Genomic DNA, 26,904 nt, shown 5'->3' with positions numbered 1-26,904 from the left:
GATCTGGGTGAACAAGGTGAGAAAGTCTAAACTGCATACAGGGATTTTTCTTTTTAAAAGCATCCACGATGTTAATCGATATCATTTTTTAGGGATTTTACATCACTTATTTTTCTTTTACATTTAACACGTTTCCAGGTTTAAATGCATGCAGACTGTCACTTACAGTCAGGTTTATTGAAGTGTTAGATTACTATATCTATAGATGATGGTCACTAGATGAACAAAATCAGGTGAGGTGGAACATTTTTTTCTCTTTTTTCCTCATGATAACTTTGACAGAGTAAATGTACGTAGCCTAAGCACACATTGTTCAGTCCAAGTACAAACTGCACAATAAGACAGAAAGATCCCGAAGAGCATAAAATTCAAATACTTAATAATGTGAAATCATGAATTTGGATCTCTTCTATTGCATTTGTACTAATTTTCCCATTTATAGTTTGCCATTAATGAAACCTTGTGACATAATGCATTGATCATCTCTAATAGTTTTTATTGTCAAGATACTGTTAGGTGGCCAAAACCTCTTACATTTACAGCATTTAGCAGACGCCCTTATCCAGAGCGACCTTCATTTTATCTCATTTTTATACAACTGAGCAATTGAGGGTTAAGGGCCTTGCTCAGGGGCCCAGCAGTGGCAGCTTGGTGGACATAGGAATCGAACTTACAACCTTCCGATTGGTAGCCCAACACCTTAACCACTAGGCTACCACATCCCACATCCCTCTTGGTGTTGTAAAGTACAAATCTGCATGACCAATGTTAAGAACAATTTAGATTAGCAATTATATTTAACCATGATAAAAAAAAATATCTGCACTACACACTATCTACTTCACTACAAAAAAATGGATAAACCTGAGATTTTGTTTAATAAATCAATCACTAATAATAAACTCTCCTGTTTAACAGTAGACAATAATCATAACATAGTGTGCAAGGAGTTAGTTTCCAGTGTCCTTAGCTTAAGTTCATATAAAACTACATGGGGCCATTGACATGTTTGATAAGGCTGTGTGAATAAATTATGTTGGTTAGAAACATAGATTTGTGAACTGGATAATAAACAAGATAAGTCTGTGTACATCTAGGTTATGAATAGTGAGTTCAAATGTTGAAAAACAATAAGTAAATCATGTAAGTGAGTGCAAAAATGTTTTGCAAGTGTAAAAGTTAAAATGTGCAAATCCTTAACGTTTGATAGTTTTTTAATTTAAGCCTTAAATGATCTGGTTTCAGTTCTTTCCATTGCTGTAACCAGAAATGGAAAATGGAAAGAACTGAAACCAGAAATGGAAATGGCAATTTTTACTCCATCAGAAAAGGTGTGGATTCTTGTGACGTGTGAATCATACTATGAGTCTGACAAAGCATTATATTCTTAATGAGAGCACATCCAAATCCACAGATACCCAAGATCAACAGGTGGAATAATGACCTGACTATATGAATCCTAGATATTTTCACCCACCATTTAAGGTTTGTTTTGGCTGCACCATGGCACTCTCATTAAATGCAAGACCTAACAGTTCATGAACATTTAAAATGTGAAATATGTTTGGAGCATTTCTTCTAATACTAGTTATATACAAATGTAAGTGTTTGAGACAGAGAGGAATCTTCTACAGTCCTCCACAAAAACATATACAAAAATAATTACACATATATTTCATTTCGACACAGTATTGTTAATGTCTTTTATCTTAGAGTTTGTCTTTGGTTCCTGTATTGCTGTGTCTTAAAAGTTATAAATGACGTTTGTTTTGTAAACTTTCTTGACTTTTATAGAGAACCTTGGCCTTTGCTGTAAAACGATATTTCATTAGACTTTACCATGACGTATTGTGTCATACATTTTTTATAATGCCTAGCTTGATCCTGTGTGTTCTACAAGGTTAATGTGATACCCAGTTGAATACTTGAATAATGCCCTGATAGTGTGGGGATGTAGAGACATGGAAGACCCTAAAGCACTGAATAATGCAAGATCCACATAAATAAACAACATAAGTACACATCTACATGTGCAGAAGCTCTCCCTGCTAGAGCATTGCATGTTCCCTTATTCCAGCCCGGGTATTGGAGGTACACTTTTCCAGTATAAAAACATGTAAGTGAAAGATTTTAGCTGAGGTATTTTCTGAAAAGTCATAAGGCGATCTTAAAATGGTAACAGGCACAGTTCAGGTGATCATCAAACAGGATATAAGAGATCAATAACTTTTGAACTAGAGAGCACAATGTAGCTGAGCAAATACACCACAATGTGTGTGAAACCAAATGTGGCTTATAAAAGTGTGTTATGAGTGTGAATGTGCAAGTGCAGGTGAGAAGTTGTAGCTCAGTGGTTAAGGTGTTACTACTAATCAAAATTTTTGTTTAACTAGGACCACCAATCGACCACTTCTGGGCTCTGGAGTATGGCCCTGAATCCTCAATTGATCATTTGTATGTGATAAATGTAAGTTGCTCAGGATAAGGAAATCTGGCGAATGCCATAAATGTAAATATGTAAATAAAGTGGAGTCCACGGTCCACCAATAGTCAATAATCTAAATTCAGGAAAGAGTAAAAGAAGATGCTCTTCATCTTTTAATCAAAATGAAGACAGCTTGGAGAAAGGCTAAATTATGTGTAATTTGCAACAAAAAAAACAAAGTTTTATTACAGTCTAATCAGAATTATTGCTTGTGTAACAACCTGATTCAGAATAAAAATATAAACTTTTGTGTAACTAACTGCTCACTCTCAGATCATAACAGAACTCTGAATTTATATAAGAAATCAAGTCATTTCTCAAATCACTCAATGTCTAATAATAAGTTTTTCTTGATTCACTTAGACGTTGATCCTTGGTTAGATTTACAAAATGTATATTTTAAATTAAACAAAATGACAAAAAGTGTCACTTTTGACTAGAAGTGTGTTTACCACTAAAGTGAATTGTGAGACTCTTTAGCCTCAAGTAACTTCTAGTTACAAACAAAGATGATAAATACAATATAAGTCAAAATAGGTTGTCCAAAATGTCAGAAAATAATGAACATATGTTGATATGTAATTTAATAAAATTTACTATTTTAAAATAATTTTCCACCTTGCAGTTACAAAAATAAGAGGAAATTAAAAGTTATAACTTGTACAATGCTACAGGAACAAATCTGATTACTGACTGACTCACCCAGGAATATTTTAAAGAATAGAAATAGTAGAATATGAAATTTAATATGACTAGTACTGTTGGAAAGAAACACTACAGTGATATTGATCTTTAGAAGATTTGTACTACTTTATTTACCCTGTTCTGCCTTTCTCCATTTAGTACAGGAAATTCTCAATGATGCTGAGATTTAAAATCAAAACAGGACAAAAAACAGAGGGGAAAAATAATGCAAAGTCTTCAGTAAATTAGGTCATGTGAGATTATGCTTATGTCCATAAAGGTAATAAAGGTAGGTATATCTTTACTTGAAGATATTGGTGATTCTTGGTACCACATACTGAATTCTAAGGCTGGTCTGAGTCACCTACAGCAGGTCTATCCATTATCTGCATGTCCTCCCTCTGTTGTGACACCTTTAGGAGATAGCTGATGTCAGACTGAGATGAAATGTGCTTTAATTACGTCTTCATTTGAGGAGATGTAAGAGTAATAATGAGACAGGTTGGGGTGGTCAGAATGTCAGGGATATGTACTCGCCAATATGTTTGTCGGTAATAGTCTGGATTTCAAGTCATCCACAAATATTCAACCAAAATCTAGTTATATAAAACATGAATTCTGACAAAAACACCTACTGAATATAAGACTCTTCTACATTTATAATGCATCATTTTACATTACTTTAGTCACTATATTTGATCTTATAATAAAAGTGAAATAAAGTACAATTAAATATAATGCTTATGTTGAAACAGATATGGTACAACTGTTGGATTCCCAGCTCTAAACAAATGAGATGAGGAGGCATCACAATTAATGTTGCTTGTCAATTCAGAAAGCTCTGACCTCTACACCAAAATGAGAAGTTGTTATTCTCTTAAATTCTCTGGAAAACAGGATAAACAAAAGCACTGAGCTTTAAGTATGATTCAATACAAGAACAAACACTGCCAGAGGAATCTGGATAATGTTAGCTGAAGTTCATTGATTAGCTACTGAGCTGTTAGGTGCTAGTTAGATTGCTAATTTCCTGCCATGAGAGTATGAACTGTATTTTCTAAGTCGTTCATACGCATCTACTGAAATGAGCTGACTCTTCTTGACAGATACACAATTACACGTCTGAATCACTGCACCAGCAGCTCCACATCTTCATGAGCAAAACATAATGGCTAACATTCTAAATATACATTCAGAGGTAACTTACCATCATTTTAAGGTCACAGATTGCCAGCGTGTAATTAAATCCCAGTTTCCGTCTAACTGTGATTCATTTTTCAGATGTTCACACATCACACAAAAATAACAACATGAGAATGTTTCAAAATGTCTTGTAAAGTTTGTTTAAGCTTGTTGATGACATTGTAGTATCTGCTAACAGAATAAGGAGCCCCTAGAAAGACATAGTAATGTATCTATAATATATATTTGAAAAAAATACTCAAATATGAAGCCTTTACTGTGTCTTTTCATTGGTTCTGTAATAATGAAATGATACAACAGTTCATCCCTTTCACCTAAAAACCAAACAAAAGAAAATATGTCTATAGACTAACATTTTGGAGTTTTGTTAGCACTGTTAAATAAGACTTTAAGATTAAACCTGCAGTTCAATTGAATTTAATTCATGTTTATTTGTACAGTACTTTTTAAAGCTGACATTGTCTCAAATCAGCTTTACAGAACATAAACAGAGAACAAAAGGTTATTATAAAGAATAAAATAAAGATTAATATAATACAAAAATTCAAGATTAATAGTAGATACATTTAAATGTGTTTGTATTTATCCCTAATGAGCAAGTCTGAGATGACAGGTGACTGTGCTGAGGAAAATCTCCCTTGAATGGTAAAGGAAGAAACCTTGAGAGGAACCAGACTCAAATGGAACCTCATCCTCATATGGGTGACACTGGAGGGTGTGATTATAAATATACAGTCTGATAAATGTTGTATTGATGAGGAGGTTGTTGTCCTCAAAGACCACATGGAGTTGGTATCGGCAATAACATCTCAGAGTTAAACACTGGTTCTTCAGACTCCTTACACAATCAGTTGAAGTATGTAAGAACTTAACTTATTCTTATCTTTTATACTAAAAACACTTAATATTGTGGAAATTAAAAATGGTATGTTATATTAATCTTGATGTCATTTTATGTTTAGCAGGTACAGACAAATATCTCAATAGCACACACTGCTAGTAAATATGAAAAAAAGATGAATATGCCTTTAGTGTAAATAAATATACTGTATAGAAATGACATTGAGAGCAGAATTTGTATAACTGATTTTCAGACCAATGAGCAGAAATTATGAATTAGATGAATACGCAGAGGAATCGTAGCCCAGTGTAATGTTACAAATATCATTTTAGTCCTAAATATATCTTTCTGTTTTCTTCTATACATACAGACTGATGTCAGTAATATTCCTGACATGAGATTCCCTTAAGCTTATTGTTCATGACCATTTGTATTTATCCCTTGCATGCACTTGATTTATAACATACATGTGTGTTCTCAGCCATTTGTTGTGTTGTTCAGTGCTCAAAGGCAGAAAATTGTAATAATGTATTCAGTATGTTGTCTTAGTGTTTTGTTGCTCATCAAGGATCAAACAGAAACACAGAATACAGATAGCTGTTTCTACAGAATGAAGAATCCATGTAAAAAACATCCTTTGTTTTTCCTGTTCTCTGTCAAGTTTCTTGCTGGCTTTAACATTGATCAGCACATAGTTATTTTCTAGCCATAATCCAGTTGTGTCCAATCTTCTGCCTTGTTAATAGCTTATGAGTTATAGAATTTTTCAATAAGTCCTAACTGCCCAAGCACAAATAACTGATATTTACAGAATATTGTAACCATAAAGAGATGAACTATTAACAGAATTTGTGAAACGTCTTATCGTAGTTTTAAATATTCACAATATTCTTTAGCTTGTTAGAAAAAAACATTTCTTTATTGGTTTAGGTACAAATATTCAGAATTATTAACAACATAGATGTTAGCTCACAAAAACTAAATGGCAATTTATTTTTCAGTGGAATCTTTGTGCCAGGTTTATAAATTTTAGTATGTAAAGTATAATACGTAAAGCATTACCCTTACAGAAATCACACAAACTTCACATGTAAATAATTACAATATACACATGTGATCCCTGTTGTTTGTTTTTGCTGTTGTTTATTTTATCTTATTTTTTTATTGAATGCTCATGTGTTTGTTTTGTTTTCACAAAAATCTATTTAATTTCAAATGTGAGGTTTATTTGCTGTTTTTGTACAAAGGATTTATTCTTTAATTATTTAATACACATTATTCTGCATTAGCTAATATGTACTTGAGCTCACATGCTATTTCAGAGCATATACGAAATGCATGTTTGTTTGTTTTTTTACATGTGATCACGTATTTTTCACATGGGAAAAATGATAGATGATCATGTGTGAACTAAATGTGACTTTCTGTAAGGGTATATCCACCCGGGAGCTCTGAAAAAGTGGCGTTAATGAAAGAAGTGCATTTGCTTAGGAAAGTGCCTGTGTGTACGCCATGCATCTTCGAGGCTCAACAGGATTTGTACTTTCTGCTATGACGTTCACAGTGTGTCCATGTACTTAAAGTAAAAAAATTGGAATCAATTTAAAGAATAACGTGTTGTATAAAGGACTCATGTATGATGTGGTGTAGTAATGCATTTTTCAGTGAAGCAATATAACTTGGATATTTCTATTTTGGTAGAAACTGAGTGGATTCTGAGGATGTGTTGCTGTGTGTACAATGATCTGATGTAAAATAATGTAAAATGTTGAGGCAACACATGTGCACAAACAGACACACACACTGGAGCATTTCATTCTTTGCAGAATTTTGGTTATTAAAATAAGCCATGTTATATACCGTTATTAAAAATTGACCTTAAAATTGCACTGAAATCCATTTATCCATTTTTTTTTTTTACATTCATAAATCCATAGTCTTTATTTTTCTATTGCTGTTTAGCCAAAGCTTTTTGTCCCTCTGTTCTATAATTATAAGGCACAGTTGGATAGTTCAATTAAGCTGTGTGTCTCACACATCCTCTCCATCTACATTTAGTATGTTCTGGATTTGTAGTGGATATTGAGTCTTTTGGTGTCTCCTGTTTACATTGATACAGCAATGAAAGTCTAGAACAAGTTATAGCTGCCTCTCTGATGTGAGGTTTGCTTGTTTGATTAAGTCTGTGTGCCTTTTTTTTCCCTCAGTCTCAGTTTTCCATGTCTCTGGTCCTCCATTGAGGTTGTCTGTCCATCTCTGTTTTTCCTCTGAGTCCTGGGAAAAGAAGGAACACAGTCAAACAGTTACACAAGTGATGTTTTTGGTGAGTAACAGATACAGATACAGTATATAACCAAATGTTTGTGGCCACCTGAGCAAAACAATCGTATGTGTATTTTAGATTTTAATTTCCAGATTTAGTCCCTTTGTGCTCCACTGTCTAGGGAGAGTGTGTCTGTGGGGATTTGTGTGCATTAGTGCATTAGTGAGGTCAGGCACTGATGTTAGGTGAGGTGGTCTTGGTGTTCAGTCAGTGTTCCAGTTCATTCAAAGGTGTTCATTGGTGTTGAGGTCAGGGCTCTTTCTCTCAAACCTTCACAAACCCAAAAGTTTAATAATATATGTAATGCATTTGATACTGATGGGTTGTAATTTTCACTGCTGCAACTATATATATATATATATATATATATATATATATATATATATATATATATATATATATATATATATATATATATATATATATACCACTCCTGTAAAGAGACTGTTGAATACAGATTCTATACAAATAACTACATAAAAAGCCTTGGTTTTGGTCGCCCTCTGTTGACAGTAAATAGAATTACATGAACATTTAACTGCTTACAGTATTGTATACAACCACTACCAAGCCAAATAATCATATGATTGGCATGACTTCAAGAGTAAATGGGAAGTAGAGAGTGTGGTTTGGCTTTGCATATTGAGAATAGTTATTGCACTCACCTCATGTGTTTGTGTGTGATGATGTCCTGGGATGTGCAGTGTGTGTCCTAGAGGAGTCTGAGCAGCTGATGAGCAGCCAAGATCAGCATGAGCAGTAAGCTTGAATATACTCTCTTAAAGGCCTGGAAGGGTCAAAGAAGATCAGCTGTGCCAATAATCTCTTTACAAGCAAAACATAAACCAGTTATGAACATGTGCTGTGGAACTGTGCTATGCTGGAAACATTCTTACATGTTTTTAATAGATGTGTTATCTTTGAGTCTTGACTAGATGTTGACTATTCTGCTTTTTGTTTTTAAATTATGACCTATAAGATCTTAAAAAACATTGACCTGTCATCCTATTTTCCTCTAAATATAATACTATTTTATCTGAAAAGGAAAAATATATCTTTTGGAAAAATGCTGTTTGATTTAATAGGTTTATAAGGAAGGCAAAAATCATCTTATCATCTTATATCTACTGCTTTTTTATTCAAATATAACCTTGACAGATTGATAAACAACTAATTAACACATTTATTAAAATAATAATAATCACAAACTTTTTTCTTTTTAGAGAGTTTAGTGATACTTCAGGGGGCAGGTGTCATTTACATGGTACTTACAGATGACTACGTTTATTTAATGTGATTATCATCACTCTCTTTAACATAATTCGGTATATTGTTGTGATCAGTGCTGGAATCTTTATACACTGTATTTAAATAAAAATGTATTAGTTATAAATGGATTTTTACTGTTTTAAAAGAAAATGAAATTCACTACGTGAGACATCTTGAATCCATCTGAAACAAGAATGAAGGATTGTCAAAAAAAGCTGCTGTTGATATGCTTTATATACCATGCACACAACATGCAAATGATTAAATCTGTATATCTTGAAGCAGAGACCTGAAAGCTATTGGTGTCTGAAAATAAAGAGAGGAGTTTACTTTGTACGAAAGAGATTAACACCTTGTTATGGATCATTGTCCTGTATTCCTCGACTTGCTCCTCTGTCAGTACATGGAAAAGGTTATGACTGACAAAAGTGAATACTTTCTGAGTGAGTGAGTGACTTGTCCAACTATAACTCTATAGGGTTGACTTACAATACCTATCATCATGCTAATCAGTATCAAAATCATATAATATAATAGGAATGTGACCATCACAGTGTGCTATTCTGACCTTTACTTTGATTGCAACATGCTAGGAGTTTGCTCTGTGGAACATGACCATGGATTTACCTTTAGAGTGTTTTTTCCAACCTTAGTCCAGAAACATTTTAGATTCCCAGACTAAAAATATGCCTTGGATGCTAAGAGGAATTAATCATGTGGATCTCTGAGACCTAATCAACCCACTGTTATAATTTAGAGGTATTGTTTAGTTTCCCAGGCTATAAAGCAAGTGGGGAATTAAGATACTGCAGTGCTACACTAATGAGAGCCATGTGTTTATATTTAGGTTCCTTTCAGTGCAAGTCAGATGTATCTGTTCTGCCATTCCCACAAAATCTGAAAAAGCTGCAAGATAACACCAAAGTATTAGACTTTTAATGGGATTTATTACTACGTTTATTACTGTATTTTATTGCTCTCTGCAGATATACATTATAGGATAATATGCTTGAGCTTTTTCAGGCGCTCTACAAATGTCAGAATATTTCACAACTCTTGTTATTCTGTGGTTTATTCACCTTGTACACAAACCATGACTCAGTGTACAGTTCAGACACTGACCACATTACTTTATTTCACTTTGCTCTCTTCAGTATCAGAGGAGTATTTGGCAAATTTCGACTGGAAAAGTTAGTTCTCACAAATCAAAGAAACTCCTACAATCTATTTCATAAAAAGTTTTGTTTTGTGTCTCAGAAACAGGCAGCCATTCAACCTTACACATAATTTTTACAAGTGAGACGAGAAGGACGGCGTCTTCATCACACAGCTTTATCCAAACTCTGAATGGACAAAGACAGTAAAAAACACTGTAAGGTTTATGTACCTCGTTTGAGACTGTGGACACAGTGGAAGGTGGATCTGTTATATCCAAGCCCCTATTATCAGCTTCAGTTTCCTTTTCCTTAAAGAATCTCTCCAGCTCTTCAGTGCTGCTGTTGCCTAGTCAGACAAGTACAGTAGAAAAAGTGGATAATTCTATACATCTGCACATACAAAGTATACAAATCTGTACATACAACATATACAAGACATAAAAACTATCACAAGGTTCAGGTGTAGAAGATCATAGAAAGATGGTATAGTGATGAATACATACTGTAGAAAGAGTAGTCAAATGTGGCATTGTAGTCATAATCTGGTAAAGGAGTAGAATCATATTCAGTCTCCAGCTGTATGACTTCAATGTCAGCTGTAAAGATAAAAGGTAAGATTTAGGGGGATTTTTGAAAGGTGTTTATGAGGTGTCTATTGAATATAACTGGATATTTCAGTGAAGGACTATAATTTTGATTAGAATCTCCTAAAAGCTTAAACTTTCTAGTACCATCTTGTTATTCAGTTATTCATCTTAAAGCATATTTCAAGTAACTGCAATAAAAAGTAAATATAGTAAATATATGAAATATATTTAGTGAAAACTGAACCTATCTGAACTCGTCGTCTTAAGTATTTAGACATCCCAAACGCCTTTTTAATTGTAATAGGATGCTAGATGCAGATGGTTAACACATTTTTACACATTTCAATGTCTCCTAACTAACTATGGGGATGTTGTAGTTGTACTGCTGTTTGTCAGATATGTGAGTGTAATCTATCCTGACATGATATTTTCAAAGGTGTGGAATTACTCTTCTGCTGAAGAATGAATGAATAGGAAACAATGGCAGCTGTCAAGAGTGTTTCTGTCAGGCCTCATGTTAGTATAGTTATTTCATAAAGTAAAGCCCTCAGTCACCAACATGACACCTTTATGTAGATTGAGTTCATGTAGCAATGTGCACTGTGACAGCACGCTATATGAAACACTATTCAACAGGCAGTGGATCATCACGGGTCACTGAAATATTCAATCTAGAAGGTGTCCTGTTTCAGAAGTTCTGTTTGGAAAGTGTTTTAAAATGGCCCAACCCCCAGGCCCAGATGTTCTCAAGTTGAATAGACTTAGGATGAAGGTTCTCATGGGATATTACATTGTATTATATTATCAGACCAAAGAAAATTGTTTGATTCACAGAGCACTAATGAATTCATGGTTATAAAAAAAAGAAAGAAAAAGAAAAAGAATTGCTTCCTGATGACTTCTTTTGGCATTCTGCCAAACCAAAAAGGCCAAAAAAAGCTAAAAAGGCCATGGTTAGCTTGTAGCATTGAGACAGAGTATTTGTGCTGTCAGTGCTTCTCTGAGATTGGGTTCACAAGTAAAGAAGATGAGAAGTGACCCTGAGAAACCACTTCCTTATCCAGGGAAGGAGTTGAATAAATAATCTTTCAGGCTTGCTTTTTAGACCTAATTCATTTACACAGCTGCATGGTTGGTCCAAAGCAATAAAATTCAAGAACAATTCTTTAGAGAATATTGTATATATACACACAATAAAACAAAACCCCAGGGAGCGTTCTTCATATTTCCAAGCCATATTTGGATTCTTTGCTCTCTCTATGGAGCTAGGTGTGTGTAGTGATGTTTTGAAGATATTGGTGATAATTGGTCATTAATTCATATTCACTCCCATATGCATATGCTTCACTCAAATCTCAATTCAATCCATGTTCTGGCTCGATTTTCTATGACTAGAAGCCACGGGACCTTGTGCAGTTAAGGCAGGTCATATATCCTGCAATGTGGGCTCTAGTACAGACCCTGGAATGTGTCATTTACCAGATCTGACCTTACAACAGATGGACTTTGCATTTCAAATCTCTAAGACATTCTTCTGTCCTATGCCGAAGTAAAGAAATGGCCTACATGTTTTGCTGGATGCCAGGTTGCCAAGACCATTAGAGATTCTCTTCAGCCTGACTTAACTGTCTCATTATACAACAGCCCTCAAGGAACAAGGGATGAATGGGATGCTCTCTATGAATTCTCATTTTTGTGCTAATAATATATCTGTTTTGCAAAAGCCAGAGGGAGTTTTACACAGTGTTTTACGTGTGACATCTGATAAGACTTGTTACAAGATATGAGCTCAAAGATAGTTAGGGTAATCTTACATGCTACCCCATGCCATGACCCAACCCTTATACTCTCTAACAACATAAGAGCCAGGGGTGAAACAGGGCTGAAAGCTATTACATGGATCTACACAATATATAATTAGGATAATAAACAGCATGAAGCTAAATGTTGTAAGATGTGGAGCAAGTGTCTTGCCAATGTGCGAGTATGTGGTGTTATTTAAACATACCAGGGTAAGACACCTGCTATTAATTATAGTGTTACTGTATGAGACAACATTATAAATAGATCTTACATTTCCAGCTTTCATGGCCTCTGTCAAACAATTGATTAATTTCACAAAGCTTTGAAAATGTTCCAATTCAAACAGTGTATTAGTTTCTGGGGTAACTGTTTAAGGGCGAATGCGCTTAACCTTACAACTACTTTAAAGATCCTCCCCATCCAGGACAATTAAATGAGCAGTACTCTGTCACAGTGATATCCATTCACAAGTAATTATTCTGCCCCATGGGCATGCTTCCCCTTCCCTCTTTCTCTGTGCATCATTAGGTCCGACAAGGAGTTGAGAGAGTTTGAGAAAAATTCCAAGGTCTACCAGTTCCACATATTGTTTAGCCTCTGGATGTGAAACCACATGCTGGTTGTATAAATCAACACAAAGACAGTCACAATTACCAAACAAACAGCTGGAACATGCTGAAATCTGAAAAAAAAAAAAAAAAAAAAAGAAAAGAAAAAAAAGGAAGCCAATGCACTGAAAAACATGTTTGAACTGTTTGGAAAAAATACAAATATATCTTCAGAAAATGTTTCTAAAGCTGTAGGGTCTTTTCCCATCACGTGGTAATTTAGAGTAAAGCCATGGTCAGCGACGGAGCTGATGTAACTTGATTCCAGTGAAGTTTCCCAGACTTTATCAAGATATCTTTAAAACATGTCAAAGCAAGTGAGAGAGGTTATGAGAAAGGATTCATGTACAAGGATGTTTGACAGGAATCTTGCTTTATTTCTTCATGCAAACCTTTATGCATGCATCAGGAGGTTTATTTAGAAAGAAATGACATCTTTCTACTTACAGACATTAACTAAGTATTATATTATCTTAAATGTGAATCATCCAGCAATTACAGTATGCAGGATCTGTTTTGTAAACATGATGTCATGTCACATACTAGACCATACAGTTTCACCAGTGTGAATCATGGGTGTTTGTTAGACTCAGGTTATCGTTAGCTACCTACTGGTGAGTTATGACACATGCTAAGACACGTCAGTATGAGAAAATGTAAAGTCATCAGTGTCGCTAGACAACAGCAAAAACTTACACAGGTTAAAACCTGCCTCCAAAAGACTCCAAAGCTCAGGCTTTTTACATGTTGTATTTAAAGAAGTTTTATAAATGCTATATCATAATCTACATTTAAAGTGACATAAAAACTTTAAATATGGAATATAATTTACTAAAATATATATTGGCAGAAAGGACACTATGTATAAATTGACATTTCCTTATCTTGTTTGTATAGAATTACAGTCTTAAAAACTTACAGTTCAGTTCTGCTTAAATCTGTATTATTAAACTTAGAACCAAAAACCAACAACCATAAACACATTACTTGGTTTCTATAAAGATGAAACCAAATAAACATTTGTACGTTCTCTCCTCATCCCATTCTGGGTTACATAGTGTGACGATCACATATGTTCAGAAGTCAAATAATGATTCACGTCCCATATGCTGCTGAAACTTGGAATCCCATCACATGTTTAGACATCCACGAGGGCACTGCAGGGCAGATGACAAACTCAAGCTCTAACTTGACTTTATGTGGGGTCCTGTGACTCCGAATAGTGAGACCTGCCAGAGCTGTGCATGAAAGAGGCGTTCTACAAAAAGCAGCTGTGCGTCAGGATTATGTCGCTCCCCCGTGATTGTTTTAACCCTTGGGCCATCTCTTATGCCTGCGAAACTGCATTGCTCAGACAGAAAACATGCTTTCATACAATCTGTCTGGATGCTCTGAGTTTGTGTCCTTTTCCCCGGGTATTTCCACATCTAAAAAGCCTTCTGAAATTTCAATGAAGTGCTTAAAATGTTTACAATGTAAGTAATTACTCATCATCATCTGTTTCATTGTTAGCCATATGCACCACATGTTTTCTCTATTGTCTTATTGTTTTTTATCAATTAAGATCTATTTTGGGGCAAAAACAGAAGATTTAAAGGAAATGATTTAATCATATTGCTTCCCTTCATTTTTCTACACTTTCCTCTGGCAGTAAACTTCTCCAAGATACTTCTCCTCAAACTATACCTCCCTACTGTGTGCTGAGTTCACAAAATTAAATTGTTTATAACATTTACACAATACTGATATATCTGTTTTGTTTCAAGACCAGATAAACAGTAGTCCATGTGGTGTTGATGATTTAGCAGTAACCTCTGAAAGCAATTGATCTCACCTTGGACGCAGGAGATCTGTCTCATTGCTCTGTCCTAAACAAAAACATGTGCAACTGTTTATCTCTAATCCTCACCCTGGATCATATTGTCCATTTCCTACTGCACTTCCCAAACATGCACTTGTCCTCCACAAATACCTTCAGCATGCACATGTGGACTAAACCCTGCATGTATTTCTTTTACAGCACCAAACAAGACCTAACAAGAATATGTATTGTTCTGACATGCAAGTTCCTTCATCTTCTCTCTCCTACTCACTCTTTGTCTTTTTTACTCTCTCTCTCTTTCATACATGTATATGTAGACAAACACAGACACACACAACACAACACAGATACACACAATGCAGACACACACTTACAGACACTCTGTCTTAACACTCACCACAGCAGAGTGGCAGGAGCATCAAGGACCCAGCCAAGCTCACAGCTATCAAGCAGTGATGAAGTAACCTGAGCATGTTGCTCTTCCTTGAATCTGTATGCATGTAGCAGCCTCCACACTATGCCTCTGAATTACTGCTCCCTGAGAGTATGTAAGTGGGGAGGAAACAGCCAAGTGAAGGGGGTGGGAAAAGGAGAAAGGGGAGGGAACTCATCCAGCATTGCTGGATGCCATAGTTATGGCCAAAATAATGCTTTCCTTTTTTAAAATATGCTCTCACATTAACTGCCAAGAAAATTACATGGCTGGAGTGAAACCAGATAATCTAAGTTCGGCCGCATCTCCTGCGGTACATAGTTTTTGGGGTGTGGTGGAATGGGGGTAGAACTGATGAGCTGACCTTGGTGCAGGACTGAAGATCTGAGATCCTACAGAGAGGTCACTGAGCCTTTTCTCAGGTCAATGTATTAAATGTCATGAAGACAACCAAGATATATTGTATCTGTTGTTTGTCAAATTAGTTTTGAGCTTGATATGTAAGTAAATTTTAAGTAAACTGGTCAAAACAGGGTACATGATGATTAAATATGAGGCACTGAACGGAAAATAACATAATAATGCACATCAAGTTTGGTGACTGTAAATGATTATAAATCCTGGTGATTGGTGAAACAACTTACCTTAAAAAGCATCCTTTCCAAGTTTTGAAGAATAGTATAAAGGATATTAACCGTCAAGCAACTCAATATACTTTCTTTTTTGGCCCCAAAGACTTTTTTTTTAATATACCAAGAACCAGATGTTTTTCAGGATTGGAAAGGAAAGGCGGGATCTTTGAGCCCCCAACCCTTTCTACTCCACATGGGGCTGGGGAAGAAGTGAAAGGTATTAAGATGTATTTCAGCAGCAGGACAGGACATGTAGCTGGGGGTGTGGGAGAGTGGAAGTGAATGAAATAAATGAATATTCCTCCCCCCTGACTCAGTCTTTCTTGGTTATCTTTGCAGCACTGACCAGGCTTATTCCCCACTGCCTGCTCTGAGTCAGAGGGACTTGGCCAAGTTCCCCTCCTCCATAGCCCCCAGCTGTGTGATCTGGACTGTGGGAGTGTGTGGGTGACTGGAAACGACAGTGCACACGTTAGGCAGAGCGTATGCCTTGTATATCCATATTTTCTGGCTGAGTATCTCAGTATTCCCTTGACTCGTAGTGAAATCAGAAACGCTTCCAGAATGAACAAGAGCAGATCATCAAAAAAGCCACAGAGAGTGGCTGCTGCCCACAAGGGTCACGTAGGGTAAATGGGCATGCTACCAGCATCCTTCATAGCCCTGCCAAATCAAACAAATCTGTATATACGTTTGGTTTTTAGCTAAATAGACTGAGGTTTGTTTGAGAAGGAGGCCTCTCCAATGACAGCATTCATCACAGCCCACTGTTAGGCTGTATTGTCTGTGGGCAGAATACACCTTAGCCCCAGGGATTAGATTAGATTCATTGTGGTTTGTCTTGATGGAGTGTAAAGTTTGGCAAAGTTGATCATAAAGCTTGTTTTTAAGGTTTATGGACTCAATTCCCAAACATTATTTAGGAAAGCATTATCTTCTTAAAAGCATACTATTGCTGCCCAACCCCTTTTCTGGGAACAGTTTATGCGTGTTTATTTCTTGACATATTTTGCGGATTAAAGAAGATCATAACATTGACAGTGTGTCACATAATTTATCATGTTTATGTTGTATAAAGTTTTATAGGCATTTAACTCTCACAACTGTTGTACCCTTGATAGCCTTAAAAAGCATGAAGTGAAATGGACATGTCTGCTACCCACCTGGTTGGCAACTTGATAAGTGCACATAGACCAGAGATTTAGAACGCGCTGGCTAAGAGTGAATTGGAGATGTAAGTCTGCCTACATATTAAGGGCACTTAAATAAAGCACACTGCACTCAACATTTCTGAGTCATCAGTGTACTAAGCTGCAGTCATTAAGTAGTCTTTGTCCAAGCCTGTATTCACATGAAATAGTATTTGCAGTCACTATAGTGTTTTAAAGCTTCTGAATGTTTTTTCTTTTTTTTCAGAATTTTATTTTTTTTTACCACTGAATTTTTTTTGCACTGATAAAGTATTTGTTTTTAATTTAAGATCTCTAACTTTGAGGTCCTATTGAAGAAGCTGGTCCTGGAATACACAAATAATAGTCACAACAGATGTATAATAATGCATCACAACAGATTTTTCAATTACAAAGTAATATTTGTATGAACAATCATTTTTAAGGACAATGATGAAACCCCAAAAACATTATTTGTTCTGAAAAATATGTGTAATAAAAATATCCAGTAATATTCACCATCAATGTCTGGATGCAAATATATGCGAATAGAGTTTCATTTTAAAAATAAATAAATAAATATAATAAATAATATTACTAAAAGGACAGTAAGAAGTCCACAAGTTTGGGGAGCTTTCAGTGAGAAGATAGCATAACCTCGTCTCTCTGGAGGTGCATGTGAGTGGGATGCGAGCAGCTCTCCCACTGCCTCTGCTCAGGCAAACAAGCAGATTTAGCCGGGTTTTTGGACGTGAGAACAGGGACAGGATGAACCCTCGATGTCCCACGAGGCCAGTGGGATGCACTCAGGGTAAAGGAGGACGAATTCACTACACTGACTATGAGGTTCCTACAACACACAGACCAGTGGAAGAGTGTTTGTGAATGTTCACCATAGCATTTGAATTGGTATCTTTGCTTAGATTCTGTTTTTTTTTTAAGTGAACTGCATGTTCAACACTATTACAGGTTCCAAATCCTAAACATAGAGCAGAATTACTTTTCCACATGTTTTCAGTGAGGGTCTTTTCATGGTCAGAACATTGTTTCAGTAAAAGATGTGTCAAAGAACATGTTTTCTGAAGTCATGCAGGAGTAAATGCCAGAAGCTTACAAGCTTAAATACATTTCAATTACAAAGGCAGCACATCTCACACCTGCTATTAATTTAAACAGTATTCAGTGAAAGCATTCATTAAACCGATCTAGTAAAAGATGCAGACATCTGCATATACCACATCTAATACTGTTACTGGGGGAAAACTTTACAAATAATAAGAATAGCCATTTTATTGCATCTCATTTTAATGGCTAAGGAGACCAGAGCCAGGGAATATCAGTAAGTAAAAAGAAGTAAAAAATGTTGCTCCTCATTTGAATCTGCTAAACATATGAGATTGCACAGACCTCATCATGAATTCTTATACAACTTGTGATGAACACAAATTTTACTTAATCGAGTTCAGATTGTTTTCTACTATATTTCAACGTCACGTATCTGGTAGGAATTTGAAAGTAAGTTATTTTACGTATTCTGCAATATTAAAGCATTTTTTTTTTAATTAGAAAAAAATCAGTGGTGTCCCTCTCATGTCAGTTTATTCAGCCTACAGGGAGTTGTAGTGTAAGAGGCCCCATAAGCAGAGGCCCATGTTCCTCTACCTGAACGATCTCTGGTTCTCACAAGCTCTCTCAGGAAATGAGCTCACTAAGATAACTGTGCGTTAGTGGGGAAGTAGAGAAACACGGATGTATGGCCATTCATTGTTGTCAATGCTGTTTTTAAACTTAAAAGTCACATTGTGGAAAGACTGAAATCAATTGTGCCTGTTGATCCGTTATCAATTAGTTCTAGTTTTATGTCTGTTTCTATTACATATTATTAACATAATTAAGTTACACAAAGAGAATTTGAGTATTGTAAAGCTATTACTTCCTATGCTCATTACAGATGAGAGTGAAATTCTCTCTGAAAGGTGGTTTGAATGGAGAGAACTTGAGCTGCTTCTCCTGCTGGTTCAGAGGGAAACACTATTAAAATGCTTTGAATACCTTTCTAACTAATAGGATATAATGGAGAACTACAGAGAAGACGGTTTTAACTTTGGAAATCTTGTGGCTCTTATAAACATTACCGTTTACTTTGACTTAATAATACACTTTCATAAATTTTACTCCTATATAATAGTACCTCTTAATAAGAGGCTTTGTACAAGCTCACATTCTTTTTTTTTTCCTATAGGAGAGACATATTACAGAGTCTTGTCCATGTGCTTAAATGGCTGTGATCCAACTCGTGGTCCCCTGCTATTTGTAAATCATGGCCGCTGTGAGAATAACCATCCCAAGAATCCTAAAAAAAACTAAGGACGGTGTCTTCTGAGACTGATTCATGTATGACCGTGTTTCTATACTCCCAGAGCATGGAGTCTATACAAATGAAATGTAAACTATTTTTGACTTTTTTTTTATATTAAAATCCAGCAGTAGTGGGATAGTTTGAGCATGATGTATGTAGGAATGTATGTACATTGACATATGTAATGTATGTGAAAATATTTGTTACATTATTATATTATCTTTATATACACTATTATTTTGATAAAATAATGAATAAAGCAATATAATACTATTATAAAACAATATTCTTATTTGTAATTCTAAACAAAGTTCTTTTTGAGGCTGTTCAAGCCTCAAATATTTCAGTCTAAAACTTTGTTTCATCTTGATCCAATGGAGAATATTCAACATAATACTCTTCTTTTGTTCAGTGTTTCAGACGAGACAGTTTCAGACTTTCTGTGTTGAGGCTTTAAGTTTTAGAGGATGAATGAAACATATTTGAAAGATGATTAAATCTATTTGATTTATTGGAATATCTTGAGGGCATTAATAGCCTTTGAGTGACACAAGATCTTTTGAATCAACATTTTGCACAAATGCAGTAGATATTTTCCTAAAATAGAAGGACATGAAAAAAAGACAATGGAAAAAAAGAAGAAAAACTATGCATTTCCTGTAGAGAAAGAGCAGAGAAACAAACAGTTCCTACTGCAGAATTTTATAACATGAAACTGTTCATAGAGTTTTCATAGATTAGTTTAATATACATATATCATCCATGTGCCAAAAATTGTAAATAATAATAATAATCATAATCATAATCATAATAAACTCTATAAATGAAAATTTTCTTTATTATAGGGTGACCAAATGTCAGGCTATAAGGGAACCGTAAACATTCTATAACTAGTTTTTGGAAATACTAAGCACAGACGCTTTGATTACAGGGTCTGTTTTTAGCCTTTTTTTAAAAACATGTATGTGTAATGTCTCCAGATATTTTTACTCAACATTAAGGTAAATGCAATGGCACATAATTTTCTGGCACCTTTAACATTAAAAGATCCTGGCTTTGATTTTATCATGGAAACTCACCCACATCTCTGGTTAGAGATTGCATTTAGAGGATCTGAAGCATTTCCATGAGGATGTAATATAAGCCTGGATTAAGCAGAGGATGTGTGGGTTTACTCCCTAAATGGAAAGATTCTGATCTTCCATAACCGTCACACCCGTGTAAGTCCTGATAAATGATCCAGTCTTTATCTTTGGGTTAGGTATCCAACACTGAAAATAGTTCTTTTTTCGATCTGCTTTTTAGTTGAGCTCTGATCTGGCATATACAGATGCAGATACATGTTTTGCCATCCTGATGTAAATGCAATAAATGTTGCTTTACTAAAACAACCCTTATATAACACTAAAAACATTTATCCATGTATAATTGAATATCATGTCATGGGTATCATTTCTAAATATATACATACATATATATACATACACACAGACAGTGAACATGATATGCCGTTATCTCAAATATGTACACAAAGTTTGCAAGATTGCCTGTCTATAAACTGTATTCTTGGATGACTTCATCCTAGTGGTGTAGCCAGTCTTCATAAGGTTTTCATTCACAGTGCAACCCCATGGAAAACAAAAGCATCCTTTGGCCATTTCCACCACAGGAAAGAAGTCTTCCTTTTTTGGCTATGCCATCTGAGGGAGGATGAATGAACAGTGCTGGAGCCATGCCTTGAGTCCAATGATACTGAGCTAAAACACAAAGAATAATAAAGGAATCCAAGAGAATCAGATATGGGAGGTGTGTCGTACATCACATAAGAATAATAAGAAATAAGAATATTTCAGTGATGTGTGTTATAATAAGAAACTGTTTATGAGACAGTCACATTTATACTAATTAATATTAGCCATACCCTAAAACTGGACTTTCAGAAAGGGATAATTTAAGAGAGATAAATATATAATTTATTCCTCATTTCCCTTCTCATCTCATTTACTTCAGTTATTTTTTTACTCTCTCCATTTTTGCTGCTGATCATCTCCAAGGCTTTTATTTTAGGCTTATCATCACACTCCTGGGACACCTGTAATGACAATGAGCTTTAACTAATTTTGAAAACCTAAAGAACACATCTGGGGAGGTGGGTTAAAATCAGATAAGACAGATGCACTTATTCAAAGAGAGCTACAGAAATTGTTGGAGAAGTCTCCATCTAAATATTTCCTCAACTTCTAAGAATACCAATAAGATAAAACCTATTAAAATGGAAAAAGTATAAGAAGAAAAACATCAAAAGTGTGTGTGTGTGTGTGTGTGTGTGTGTGTGTGTGTGTGTGTGTTTGTGCGTGTGTATGTGTGTGCGTGTGCGTGCGTGTGTGTGTGTGTGTGTGTGTGTGTGTGTTTGAGTCTTTAATGAGTATAGTAACTTAGTTAAGTGTTCAGTGAAGAGGTAGGCCCTTAGTCTTTGTTTGAAAAGTGACAGTGATTCATTCAGGCAGCCAGGTGGAGTTTACTGCACCACCTGGGGGCCCAGACAGAAGGCTCTTGGTGCATGCCTTACTTGTATCTTGAGGGATGGTTGGTCAAGTCAAGCCATGCAAAAAGCTCAAAGGAAACATGATGCAGAATGGGGTATGATAAGTGCCTTCAGGTAGGTAGGGGCGGTTTTCTTTTTTTCTTTTGTAACGTGGAAGATTGAAAGCAAGCTTAAAAAAGATAGAAAGCAAGCTATACAGTATTCCGGAGTGCTGTTGCATAGATCTGATTGCAGTAGAGAATTGTAGTAGTCCAAAGGTTGAGACGACAAGGAACTGTAAAAGCATTTGAGTGCCCTCCATAGGGGAAAACTCCAGAGAATACTGAAAGAAGAAACCTACAGGACTGTGTCAGATTAGTCAACATAAGAAGAGAATCATGGCTGGTTATCCAGAAGGTTTGAGGTTTGTCCAATGGTGTGACCCAAGATTTCCCAAGGATATCACAAGATCCAAATAGAATGAATTTCAGGGTTATACAGCAGATCAGATTTCTGAAATTTTAGTTAATGAGATGGAATATATACATTCCAAGATATAAGCTGAAAAATGAATGTCTGGTGGAGAAAATGGATATGTTGAGTATCATTAGCATAGCAGTGGTGTGAAAAAAACAGGTGAATACATTGTTACCTCACTGAGAGATTGGGAATAAAGGGAAAAATAAGAGGACCAAGCAATGACCCTTGTGAGACACCAATTGAACCCTTCTCTGATGTGTCACCTGATAGGAAGCAAACCAAGTTTTTGCCACACTGCTTTGCCATTTATTACAAACCCTTTTGCTGGTGGACAGTAGTCTTGTCATTTAACATATTGAAGGCTGCTAAGAGGTCAAAAAGGATAACAACCAGTGATCATTTATTGGGAGACTGTGGTTATACTGAAAAAGAAAGATAGCTGTTTTTATACAGCACATACACAAAAGGATACAATGATACCAATTGTACTTTGAGCACAATGAACAAATGTTTTACACAATTACATAATAGGCTTTTTCTAGACAAAATCATGGCTGGTCATTGAGTTTACTGATGTCCTGTACCTGAGTTACGGATCCAAATATGTGGTTGACATCAGAATCCATCTGAAAGTTCAAGATGAGGCCTTTTTAAATGCATCACCTAAGTAGCATCAGGTTTACACAATGGCCTTTTGAATAAAGAAACCAATGGAAAGACTATTCACAGAAATCAGAAACCGATTCTCATATGATTCTTACTAGTTGGAAAAGAACCTAAAAGAATGGCTAAGAATGTGTTGTTTTACTGAATCCATAGCACTGTATTTCCAACCAATGGTTAGAGACTTAACATACATAATAACAAACACAGAAATGCAAGGAGTGAAAGTACTTTAAATGTAACACCATAGGTCTGCAACCTCACTTGGTATGTATTTACAATGTGCAATGTCTTCTTAACAGCTTTACCCTGGTGGCTTCATAGTGGTTTGTGCCTCTGTGCATGAATTACACAAAGAGGTCTAGGTGCTCAGGGAATTTCCCACCGTTTATGTTTTAATACTGAAGATAATTTTTCACTCATCTGAGGGGTTTGTATTAGTTTCACTTGGATCTGTTCTCTTACATCAGGGAGCCTTCTTGAGCCTTCGTTTTGAATATCCTCCTTAATTCAAGTTCATGGCAGCAAGAATACCACACTAAACCAAACAAACCTTATTAAGTACTGCTTCAATTGTTTTACATTTCCAACTGTAGTTTTTGAAGGTAATATAGTTCTCTAAAACCTTTGTCTTGCACTGATTTTCAATTTGTTTCCTGTGTCATTACTGTAACTTGAGTGATTAATGGGATTTTTGTATATATTGCCTAAAACCATATTTTATAGATTGATTGTTTTTTTGCAGTCTAATTGAAATCCTTTGTTCTAGATTTCAAACTGTTCACAGTTGTAATCACCCACTATTCTATTCTTCATACTGTCACTCTGGTTTGATCCTTTGTGTCTACTAATACAATGCATTCTCCATTATGAACCTTTACAGATTCCCCAAGGCAGCCTGATGTTCTCTATTGTGTTCCTGCATTCAAATACACCAGTGTGCACTTGCCTTTGTTTTGACCGGAACATATATCCCCCACCACTCCCCCTGATTTGCCTAGTAGTGAGCCAGGACACTGCTAAAAGGACAAAGACGTGTAGTTCACACTAAAGAGATGTGACAACACTGTTCACACAGCTGTCTATGAAGGTCAAGGGGAAGCACCGGGGTTCCAGCACAAAGCACCATACCAACTATTTATTGTTGTGGTTTTAAATCTGCTCACTAAAATTCACCAGAAATGCAGGTCATGTGAAATGGTATTTAAAAAAAAAGTATAGTTAAAAAAGCCTCAAAAGTGTGATTAATCCACTGAGGTCCACAAAAGTGAAAGTGCAATTTTTTTATGATTCAGTACACAAGTGTTGAGTGTAGATAACCCTCCAATTTTCTTGATATTCTGTATAGTTAAATGGCATATATACCTATAAAGACATATATACGACTACTGTTCCCAAGAGACACACATACTAGCTCTCCAAAGGCATTTTGCCCCATCTAGTGACAGCTTCATAGTTTGTTAGCCAAAGATGTGTACAGTAAGTAAATCCAGTTACAACTGGACAACTGGTTAGGACATGTCCTTGTGCTCTCTGCCATCTAGTGGGTATTAATGTTCTAACATTGTGGGCTTCTTCCTAGTGTCCATATCACCACCTGTCACATTTAAAGCTTACTTTTATATTTTTGGATTGGCAAATGAAACATTACACTATAAACAAATGCTTATCCAGTGTCTTTATAACTGTCAGTGTCACTGGACAGTGTTACTGATGTTATTGACTTGCCATACTGCAAAATAACATACATTACTTCAAAAACATAAATCATTATTAAGTATCACCAGATTAGCACTACTACATATTCAGACTAGTACTACTAATAAAATACTTGAATTCATCACAGTAAAAAGTATTACCGCGGTTGCTTTACTTGTTGTCGTTGCTTTGTTAATATTAAATGGATCACTTCATCCAATGTTCCATTTTCCACATCTGCTGCAGTTATTTCCTGCTTCCTGTCTGAAGTCTTGATCCCTCATATTATGAATGTAATGTAATAGTATGAACTAAATCAATGGTGTCAAAGTCAATTTCTGGCTCATGAAACATTTGTTTTTTTCCTTCTGTAGTATAACTTTTGATACATCCAAAAACTAGGTTCTGAAATCTGAATGCAGGTCTCTAGATTTTAAAAAAGGGCTTTCCATCTTTATGCATTATTATGTCATAACATTATTTATACATTTTCTGATATTTTATTTACTGTTTATATATACAATTTTTTGCATTTACAAAGTTAATTTTTTCTCATTATTTTTTTCCCTTCTATAGTATAACTTTTGTAACATCCATAAACTAAGTTTTCATCTTTAGATTTAAAATAAAAAAAAAAAGCTTTCCAACTCTATGCATTATTACATCATAACATTGTTTATACAATATTTATACATTTTCTGATTTATTTTTATTGGGGTTTTTTTGGAGTTTTTTTTTTTTAATTTACAATTTTTTTCTTTGGAAACGCATATTTTGTTAAAAGCAGTAAAAAAGCAAACAAAAAAACAAACAAACAGTAAAACCTCTTCATACCATTGTCAATTTCTTTGCTACAACAGAAACACCACCCAGATTTAATTGTCTATTTCTTTTTGGTCGTGAGTTAGGTTACTGTATTTATTTCTGTTTTATAATAGTGAAGTTAGTTATATTTCGTTGGTGTCTGTCAGGCTTCTTTAGCAGTTTAATACTTTATTACTAAGCATTTGGCCTAGACTACAATAATGGGACAAGATTAAGAGCTGCTTCGACATTGAACAAAGAAGTGTTACAAAATAAATTAGTAGGGAAGACTATTTATCTTATTATTAGGATTATTATTACTCTCACAAACGAGATAAATCAGATTAAGGTATCTGTATCATTGCACTACTAGACGGTAAATACTCCTAGTGGTCACCTTGGGTATTACACAGAAACGTGCATTTACAAAAAAAATTATTGTAGTCCCATTAAATCCTACTATTTTTTTAGTTATTTATTTATTTATTTATTTATTTATTTATTTATTTATTTGGGGGGGGGGGGGTTACATATTCTCGAGAATGTATTTAGTGGGTCCTTATTCATTGGTAAACCCTTTTATACATTATAAAATATATACCCTACCTAAGCAAGCTGCTATGTCTAATGGCTGAGTGCAAATGCTGCAGAGACAGATGGCATGGCATGATTGTCTGGAGCCTTAAAGACTCCATGATTGGTGTGTTGTTTTATCATCAGCCATGTTAGTCAAGAGTGGTGTAGGAAATAAGTCATGTAGGTTGGTAAGAACTTTGGGCAAACTCAATTTTTTGTTTAGATTTAAATATTTTAAAGTAATATAAATACATTTATATAAACATAGTATATAGTAAATATAATAAATAATAATAATAATATATACATTTAAAAAATATTTTGTATTTCTTTATTATAAAACATTGTGTGTGTGTGTGTGTGTGTGTGTGTGTGTGTGTGTGTGTGTGTGTTTATATATATAAAACATACAATAATGGGACGATATTGTGCACATATCTTATGACCACCTCCTAAAATCCCAGTTCAATCATTATAATGAAATATCTTTGTGTTCTTAATAGATATGTTTATTATGAGTGTGTTGAGTGACACGACCAGGCGCCAATGAAAACAAGGAGGGGGCGGGTTTAGAAGGTTAAGTGCTTTTCTACTGACATCCACGCCAACCGGTCTAAATTTACTGCGCGCGCAATTCCAACCAATCGCGTTCCTCGTAAAAGCTCGAATACGTTGAGCAGGCTGAGTTTTTTTTGTTTTTTTTTGAGTGACACGCTGACGCACCACTCACGCGCTCATAAACAAATTCGTCCAATCGCGCCTCGCAGTGGGCGGGGTTTCGAAA

General features: G+C 35.2%; 1 protein-coding gene across 1 annotated transcript; it reads right to left on the bottom strand.

The window, feature by feature from the left end:
- Positions 1-6,123: 6,123 nt before the first annotated feature.
- si:ch211-191i18.2 (uncharacterized protein LOC564095 homolog) lies at positions 6,124-15,308 on the bottom strand. Its single transcript, XM_060897326.1, has 5 exons — positions 15,180-15,308; positions 10,466-10,558; positions 10,193-10,308; positions 8,202-8,323; positions 6,124-7,487 (listed from the first exon to the last, which is right to left on the bottom strand). The coding sequence occupies exons 1-4, from the start codon at positions 15,280-15,282 to the stop codon at positions 8,249-8,251; spliced, it is 387 nt and encodes a 128-aa protein (XP_060753309.1). The 5' UTR covers positions 15,283-15,308; the 3' UTR covers positions 6,124-7,487; positions 8,202-8,248.
- Positions 15,309-26,904: the final 11,596 nt, after the last annotated feature.

This window comes from Tachysurus vachellii, chromosome 21 (genome assembly GCF_030014155.1).
Source record: "Tachysurus vachellii isolate PV-2020 chromosome 21, HZAU_Pvac_v1, whole genome shotgun sequence".
In the NCBI taxonomy this organism is placed as follows: domain Eukaryota; kingdom Metazoa; phylum Chordata; class Actinopteri; order Siluriformes; family Bagridae; genus Tachysurus; species Tachysurus vachellii.
Note: the sequence above shows the minus strand (reverse complement) of the source record. Positions and strands in the feature narration are given on the sequence as shown.